This window comes from Boleophthalmus pectinirostris, unplaced genomic scaffold, assembly GCF_026225935.1.
Source record: "Boleophthalmus pectinirostris isolate CB_2022bp ecotype Guang Dong unplaced genomic scaffold, ASM2622593v1 HiC_scaffold_8, whole genome shotgun sequence".
Classification (NCBI taxonomy): domain Eukaryota; kingdom Metazoa; phylum Chordata; class Actinopteri; order Gobiiformes; family Gobiidae; genus Boleophthalmus; species Boleophthalmus pectinirostris.
Genome location: NW_026571515.1, coordinates 155,154 through 162,653, shown reverse-complemented (window position 1 = coordinate 162,653; position 7,500 = coordinate 155,154). Strand labels below are relative to the sequence as shown.

The window sequence follows — 7,500 nt, the reverse complement described above, 5'->3', positions numbered from 1 at the left end:
TCCTGGTTTAGTCCTGGTTTAGTCCTGGTTTAGACCTGGTTTAGTCCTGGTTTAGTCTGGTGGTTTAGACCTGGTTTAGACCTGGTTTAGTCCTGGTTTTAGACCTGGTTTAGACCTGGTTTTAGTCCTGGTTTAGACCTGGTTTAGTCCTGGTTTTAGTCCTGGTTTAGTCCTGGTTTAGTCCTGGTTTAGTCCTGGTTTAGTCCTGGTTTAGTCCTGGTTTAGTCCTGGTTTAGTCCTGGTTTAGTCCTGGTTTTAGTCCTGGTTTAGACCTGGTTTAGTCCTGGTTTAGTCCTGGTTTAGTCCTGGTTTAGTCCTGGTTTAGACCTGGTTTAGTCCTGGTTTAGACGCTGGTTTAGTCCTGGTTTAGACCTGGTTTAGACCTGGTTTAGTCCTGGTTTAGTCCTGGTTTAGACCTGGTTTAGTCCTGGTTTAGTCCTGGTTTAGTCCTGGTTTAGACCTGGTTTAGTCCTGGTTTAGTTTAGTCCTGGTTTAGTCCTGGTTTAGTCCTGGTTTAGACCTGGTTTAGTCCTGGTTTAGTCCTGGTTTAGACCTGGTTTAGACCTGGTTTAGTTAAGTCCTGGTTTAGTCCTGGTTTAGTCCTGGTTTAGTCCTGGTTTAGACCTGGTTTAGTCCTGGTTTAGTCGTCCTGGTTTAGTCCTGGTTTAGACCTGGTTTAGTCCTGGTTTAGTCCTGGTTTAGTTTAGTCCTGGTTTAGTCCTGGTTTAGTCCTGGTTTAGACCGTCCTGGTTTAGTCCTGGTTTAGACCTGTTAGTGGTTTAGTCCTGGTTTAGTCCTGGTTTAGACCTGGTTTAGTCCTGGTTTAGTCCCTGGTTTAGTCCTGGTTTAGACCTGGTTTAGTCCTGGTTTAGTCCTGGTTTAGTCCTGGTTTAGACCTGGTTTAGTCCTGGTTTAGTCCTGGTTTAGTCCTGGTTTAGTCCTGGTTTAGACCTGGTTTAGTCCTGGTTTAGTCCTGGTTTAGTCCTGGTTTAGTCCTGGTTTAGTCCTGGTTTAGTCCTGGTTTAGTCTGGTTTAGTCCTGGTTTAGTCCTGGTTTAGACCTGGTTTAGGTTTAGTCCTGGTTTAGGTTTAGTCCTGGTTTAGTCCTGGTTTAGTCCTGGTTCTGGTTTAGTCCTGGTTTAGTCCTGGTTTAGTCCTGGTTTAGTCCTGGTTTAGACCTGGTTTAGTCCTGGTTTAGTCCTGGTTTAGTCCTGGTTTAGACCTGGTTTAGTCCTGGTTTAGACCTGGTTTAGTCCTGGTTTAGTCCTGGTTTAGTCCTGGTTTAGTCCTGGTTTAGTCTGGTTTAGTCCTGGTTTAGTCCTGGTTTAGTCCTGGTTTAGTCCTGGTTTAAGACCTGGTTTACCTGGTTTAGTCCCCTGGTTTAGTCCTGTTTAGTCTGGTTTAGTCCTGGTTTAGACCTGGTTTAGTCCTGTTTAGTCCTGGTTTAGTCCTGGTTTAGACCTGGTTTAGACCTGGTTTTAGTCCTGGTTAGTCCTGGTTTAGCCTGGTTTACCTGTTTAGTCCTGGTTTAGTCCTGGTTTAGTCCTGGTTTAGTCCTGGTTTAGTCCTAGACCTGGTTTAGTCTGGTTTAGTCCTGGTTTAGTCCTGGTTTAGACCTGGTTTACCTGGTTTACCTGGTTTAGTCCTGGTTTAGGACCTGGTTTAGTCCTGGTTTCCTGGTTTAAGTCCTGGTTTAGTTCCTGGTTTATCCTGGACCTGGTTTAGTCCTGGGTGGTTTAGTCCTGGTTTAGTCCTGGTTTAGTCCTGGTTTAGACCTGGTTTGGTTTAGTCCTGGTTTAGTCCTGGTCCTGGTTTAGACCTGGTTTAGTCCTGGTTTAGTCCTGGTTAGTCCTGGTTTAGTCCTGGTTTAGTCCCTGGTTTAGACCTGGTTTAGTCCTGGTTTAGTCCTGGTTTAGACCTGGTTTAGTCCTGGTTTAGTCCTGGTTAGTCCCTGGTTTAGTCCTGGTTTAGTCCTGGTTTAGTCCTGGTTTAGACACAGACTCTGGAGACGTGTGAACAGAGGAAAGTTTATTGTTTCATAACTTCTTTTCGTTCCATTTGATATAAACTTTGTACAGGACAAAATGATTCAGAAACTTAGAAAATTCAGAACATCGATACAAACAGCGAGAAACTCGTCTACAGGTCCAGGAATCTAACCCCCAACCTGAGCTCAGAGCGCCGGGCGCCACGCCCACGACACGAGGAGACGAGGAGGCGAGGAGGCGAGGAGACGACAACGAGGGCGCCACGCCGAGGACACGAGGAGACGAGGAGGCGACACCGAGGTGGCGAGGACGCGAGGAGACGAGGGCGCGAGGAGGCGAGGAGACGAGGGCGCGAGGAGACGAGGGCGCGAGGAGGCGGTGAGGCGAGGGCGCGAGGAGGCGAGGAGACGAGGGCGCGAGGAGGTGAGGAGACGAGGGCGCGAGGAGGCGGTGAGGCGAGGGCGCGAGGAGGCGGTGAGGCGAGGAGGTGAGGAGATGAGGAGGTGAGGAGGCGAGGGCACGAGGAGGTGGTGAGGCGAGGAGCGAGGGCGCGAGGAGGCGAGGAGCGAGGAGGCGAGGAGGCGAGGAGGCGAGGGGACACGGGGACCCCGTGAGCCGGGAGACACGTCCAGATCTGAACAGGACGAATGTGAAAGTCCAAACCCCAGGGTCATGAAGGACGGGTCAAAGGTCAAAGGTCAAAGGTCAGGCTATAGTCACGTTTCCGTCACAAACAGGACGACGTTTGGAAATGTCCAGAAGTTTGATCTCTGTGACGTCGGCGTGAGTCGAGTCAGAGGGAGGAGCCGTGCGTTTACACAAACTCAACTCACTTCCTGTTTGGCGCAGCGTTGGTTGTTTGGTCTCGTGGCGGCGGCGCCGTCGCTCTGAGCACAAACACAGACTGAAATGACGAGACCCTCAGGTCAAAGTGCACTTAGTGTGGGCGGAGCCGTGCTGCGTCCGGGCGGGGCCGACGCCGGGGGCCCGTCTGGGGGCGGGCCGACGCCGGGGGCCCCGTCTGGGGGCGGGGCCGACGCCGGGGGCCCGTCTGGGGGCGGGGCCGACGCCGGAGAGCGCCACCTGCTGATGACCTCTGACCCTGTGAATGCAGCACAGGCTCCGCCCCTTTTAACCTCAGACAGAGGGGGCGGGGCTATCACCATGACGCAGAACATGATTGGTCACAGATTTCCTTTTGTTTTCGTCCTTTAAACACAAAATTAATGCCACATTTTGAAACTTTGAGTCAGATTTGAACCATAAACCAGATTCACACACAGAGACACAGAGTCCACGAGCCAATCTGCCCCCGCGGGGTCACAGAGACGGGGTTTACCCCCGCGGGTCACAGAGACGGGGTCACAGAGACGGGGTTTACTGTGGGGGATTTCCTGTCATGTTTAAATCTGTTCTTTTTGTCGTTTTGATTTTCGCCCAAAATCGTCACATCAGGTTTGTCCAGTTGCCGTGTACAGTGTTTTGTGGGGGCGGAGCCTCGTACAGGCTCGTACTGCTGACTGTAAGGAGGGTTTGAGTAGGGCCCAGGAGAGATCTCTAAATGATTCAGACATGGACGACTCTAGAACCTGTTCAGTGTTTGTGATTTGGGAACGAGGAAAAAGACAAATAAAGAAGAAAGAATCCCCGACTTTAAACCACACAGCGGCGGCCATTTTGAGACAGCGGCGGCCATTTTGAGACAGCGGCGTTTGGCGGCAGACATTTTGTGCTTTGAGCGTGTTCAGGTTTATGGCTCGATCAGAAAAGTTCCACAGACATGCTTTAAATCTGTATGTACAGGGACAAGGGCAGGGGGACAGGTGCAAGGGGACAGGTGCGTCTCTCGGGGGCAGGGGACAGGTGCAGGGGGACAGGTGCGTCTCTCGGGGGGGGGGGGGGGGGGGGGGGGTACAGCATGTGAAAGTCTAAACCAGGACGCAGGATTTGGCCAGAGAAAAGTTTGTACAAGATTCAACATAAAAAATAAAACATGTAAAACGACTAAAAGTTAAAACGTAAAGGAGAAGAGAGGAAGAAGGAGAAGAGAGGAAGAAGGAGAAGAGAGGAAGAAGGAGAAGAGAGGAAGAAGGAGAGGATGGAGAGAGGGACAGTAAACTAGAGGGCGGAGGAGGAGGAGCAGATTTTTCTCTCTCAGACCTCGGGGACGGAGGGACGGATGGAGGGAGGAGGACGGATGGAGGAGGAGGGATGGAGGGATGGAGGGGGAGGAAGGGATGGAGGGAGGAGGAGGGATGGAGGGAGGAGGAGGGATTGGAGGATGGAGGAGGGATGGAGGGAGGAGGGGGAGGGAGGGAGGAGGAGGAGGGAGGAGGAGGGAGGGAGGAGGAGGAGGAGGGGGAGGAGGGATGGAGGGAGAGGAGGGAGGAGGGAGGTGGAGGGAGGGGGAGGAGGGATGGAGGAGGAGGGATGGAGGGGATGGAGGAGGGATGGAGGGGGAGGAGGGATGGAGGGAGGAGGAGGGATGGAGGGATGGAGGAGGGATGGAGGGAGGAGGAGGGATGGAGGAGGAGGGATGGAGGGATGGAGGAGGGATGGAGGGAGGAGGAGGGATGGAGGGAGGAGGAGGAGGAGCAGATCTCTCTCGTTCCTCAGACCTCGGGGACAGAGTGGTCCATGGCCGACCGCAGCAAACCAGTGGACATCCTGAAACACAAACACAAGAACATCAAGAACCACATGGGGCAACTGGGGCAGTCTGGGGCAGTCTGGTGTAGTCTGGGGCAGTCTGGGGCAGTCTGGGGCAGTCTGGGGCAGTCTGGGGTAGTCTGGGGCAGTCTGGGGCAGTCTGGGGCAGGCATGCAGTCTGGGGCAGTCTGGGGCAGTCTGGGGCAGTCTGGGGCAGTCTGGGGTAGTCTGGTGTAGTCTGGGGCAGTCTGGGGCAGTCTGGGGGCAGTCTGGTGTAGTCTGGGCAGCTGGGGTAGTCTGGGGCAGTCTGGTGTAGTCTGGGTAGCAGTCTGGGGCAGTCTGGGGCAGTCTGGGGGCAGTCTGGGGCAGTCTGGGGCAGTCTGGGGTAGTCTGGGGCAGTCTGGTGTAGTAGTCTGGGGCAGTCTGGGGCAGTCAGTCTGGTGTAGTCTGGGGCAGTCTGGGCAGTCTGGGTAGTCTGGGGCAGTCTGGGGCAGTCTGGGTAGTCTGGGTAGTCTGGGGCAGTCTGGTGTAGTCTGGGGCAGTCTGGTGTAGTCTGGTGTAGTGTGGGGCAGTCTGGGGCAGTCTGGGTGTAGTCTGGTGTAGTCTGGTGTAGTCTGGTGTAGTCTGGTGTAGTCTGGGCAGTGTGGGGCAAGTCTGGTGTAGTCTGGGTGGTCTGTCTGTGTCTGGGTAGTCTGGGGTAGTCTGGTGTAGTCTGGTGTAGGGTAGTCTGGTGCAGTAGTCTGGTGTAGTCTGGTGTGTAGTCTGGTGTAGTCTGGGGTCTGGTGTAGTCTGGTGTGGGGCAGTCTGGGGCAGTCTGGGTGTAGTCTGGTGTAGTCTGGTGTAGTCTGGTGTAGTCTGGGGCAGTGTGGGGGCAGTCTGGTGTAGTGTGGGGCAGTCTGGTGTAGTTGGGGCAGTCTGGGGCAGTCTGGGGTAGTCTGGTGTAGTCTGGTGTAGTCTGGGGCAGTCTGGTGTAGTCTGGTGTAAGTCTGGGGCAGTCTGGGCAGTCTGGGCAGTCTGGGGCAGTCTGGGTAGTCTGGTGTAGTCTGGTGTAGTGTGGGCAGTGTGGGGCAGTGGGGCAGTCTGGGCAGTCTGGGGTAGTCTGGTGTAGTCTGTCTGGGCAGTCTGGGTGTAGTCTGGTGTAGTCTGGGGCAGTCTGGTGTAGTCTGGTGTAGTGTGGGCAGTTTGGTGTAGTCTGGGGCAGTCTGGGGCAGTCTGGGGCAGTCTGGGGCAGTCTGGGGCAGTCTGTGTAGTCTGGGGCAGTCTGGTGTAGTCTGGGGCAGTCTGGGGCAGTCTGGGGCAGTCTGGGGCAGTCTGGGTGTAGTCTGGGGTAGTCTGGTGTAGTCTGGTGTAGTCTGGGGCAGTCTGGGGCAGTCTGGGGCAGTCTGGGGCAGTCTGGTGTAGTCTGGTGTAGTCTGGTGTAGTCTGGGCAGTCTGGGGTAGTCTGGGGCAGTCTGGGGCAGTCTGGGCAGTCTGGTGTAGTCTGGGCAGTCTGGGGTAGTCTGGGGCAGTCTGGGGCAGTCTGGGGCAGTCTGGGGTAGTGGGGTAGTCTGGGGCAGTCTGGGCAGTCTAGTCTGGGGCAGTCTGGGGCAGTCTGGGGTAGTCTGGTTGTAGTCTGGGGCAGTCTGGGGCAGTCTGGGGCAGTCTGGGGGCAGTCTTGTAGTCTGGGGTAGTCTGGGGCAGTCTGGTGTAGTCGGGGCAGTCTGGGGCAGTCTGGGGTAGTCTGGGGCAGTCTGGGGCAGTCTGGGGCAGTCTGGGGCAGTCTGGGTAGTCTGGGGGCAGCTGGGGCGTCTGGTGTAGTCTGGGGCAGTCTGGGGTAGTCTGGGGCAGTCTGGTGTAGTCTGGCAGTCTGGGTTCTGGGGCAGTCTGGGGTAGTCTGGTGTAGTCTGGGGCAGTCTGGGGCAGTCTGGGGCAGTCTGGGAGTCAGTCTGGGCAGTCTGGGGTAGTCTGGGTAGTCTGGGGCAGTCTGGGGAGTCTGGGGAGTCTGGTGTAGTGTAGTCTGGGGCAGTCTGGGGTAGTCTGGGGCAGTCTGGGCAGTCTGGGGCAGTCTCGGGGCAGTCTGGGGCAGTCTGGGGCAGTCTGGGGCAGTCTGGGGCAGTCTGGGGCAGTCTGGGTAGCAGTCTGGGGCAGGGGCAGTCTGGGGCAGTCTGGGGCAGTCTGGGGCAGTGGGGCAGTCTGGGGTCTGGGGCAGTCTAGTCTGGGGCAGTCTGGGGTAGTCTGGGGCAGTCTGGGGTCTGGGGCAGTCTAGTCTGGGGCAGTCTGGGGCAGTCGGGGCAGTCTGGGGGTAGTCAGTCTGGGGCAGTCTGGGGCAGTCTGGGTAGTCTGGGGCAGTCTGGGCAGTCTGGGCAGTCTCAGTCTGGGGAGTCTGGGTAGCTGGGGGCAGTCTGGGGTAGTCTGGGGCAGTCTGGGGCAGGGGGCAGTCTGGAGTCGGGGAGTCTGGGGCAGTCTGGGGCAGTCTGGGCAGTCTGGGGCAGTTTTGGGGCAGTCTGGGGCAGTCTGGGGCAGTCTGGGCAGTTGGGGCAGTTGGGGTAGTCTGGGGCAGTCTGGGGCAGTCTGGGGCAGTCTGGGGCAGTCTGGGGCAGTTTGGGGCAGTCTGGGGCAGTCTGGGGCAGTCTGGGGCAGTCTGGGGCAGTCTGGCACGGTCTGGGCAGTATTTACCTCTTGATCATGTGTTCGTAGATGAACTTGGGCATGATGGTGATGGTCATGGCGCTGGGAGACGTGCTCAGGATGTCTTTAATCTGAGAGTCCTGAAACATCACAAAAGGACTTTAGTTTGACCTCCTCCACCCCGTGTAGAACCCACCCCCCATACGCCACCCGCAGAACCTTGAGCCCCTCTAGAACCCGCCCCAGCCCCCCCCCGC

The 7,500-nt window shown here is 56.5% G+C and overlaps 2 protein-coding genes across 8 annotated transcripts in view; both read right to left on the bottom strand.

Annotated features, from left to right (window-relative positions):
- Positions 1–2,012: 2,012 nt before the first annotated feature.
- LOC129412283 (uncharacterized) lies at positions 2,013–2,720 on the bottom strand. Of its 6 annotated transcripts, none has more exons than XM_055165584.1 (2): positions 2,582–2,720; positions 2,013–2,461 (listed from the first exon to the last, which is right to left on the bottom strand). In XM_055165584.1, the coding sequence occupies exons 1-2, from the start codon at positions 2,659–2,661 to the stop codon at positions 2,173–2,175; spliced, it is 369 nt and encodes a 122-aa protein (XP_055021559.1). In that variant the 5' UTR covers positions 2,662–2,720; the 3' UTR covers positions 2,013–2,172. The 6 variants fall into 6 exon arrangements, with proteins under 6 accessions (XP_055021559.1, XP_055021555.1, XP_055021554.1 ...); XM_055165580.1 differs by having other exon boundaries at positions 2,013–2,545; positions 2,577–2,703; XM_055165579.1 differs by having other exon boundaries at positions 2,013–2,458; positions 2,569–2,702.
- Positions 2,721–4,494: 1,774 nt separating this feature from the next.
- Positions 4,495–7,500, bottom strand: part of sdcbp2 (syndecan binding protein (syntenin) 2) — a 29,759-nt gene continuing 26,753 nt past the window's right edge. For both annotated transcript variants that reach the window (XM_055165575.1, XM_055165576.1), the window contains exons 8-9: positions 7,292–7,383; positions 4,495–4,654 (exon numbers count right to left, since the gene is read on the bottom strand). In XM_055165575.1, the coding sequence (XP_055021550.1) occupies positions 4,600–4,654; positions 7,292–7,383 (147 nt within the window). In that variant the 3' untranslated portion in view covers positions 4,495–4,599. The remainder of the gene's footprint in view (positions 4,655–7,291; positions 7,384–7,500) is intronic.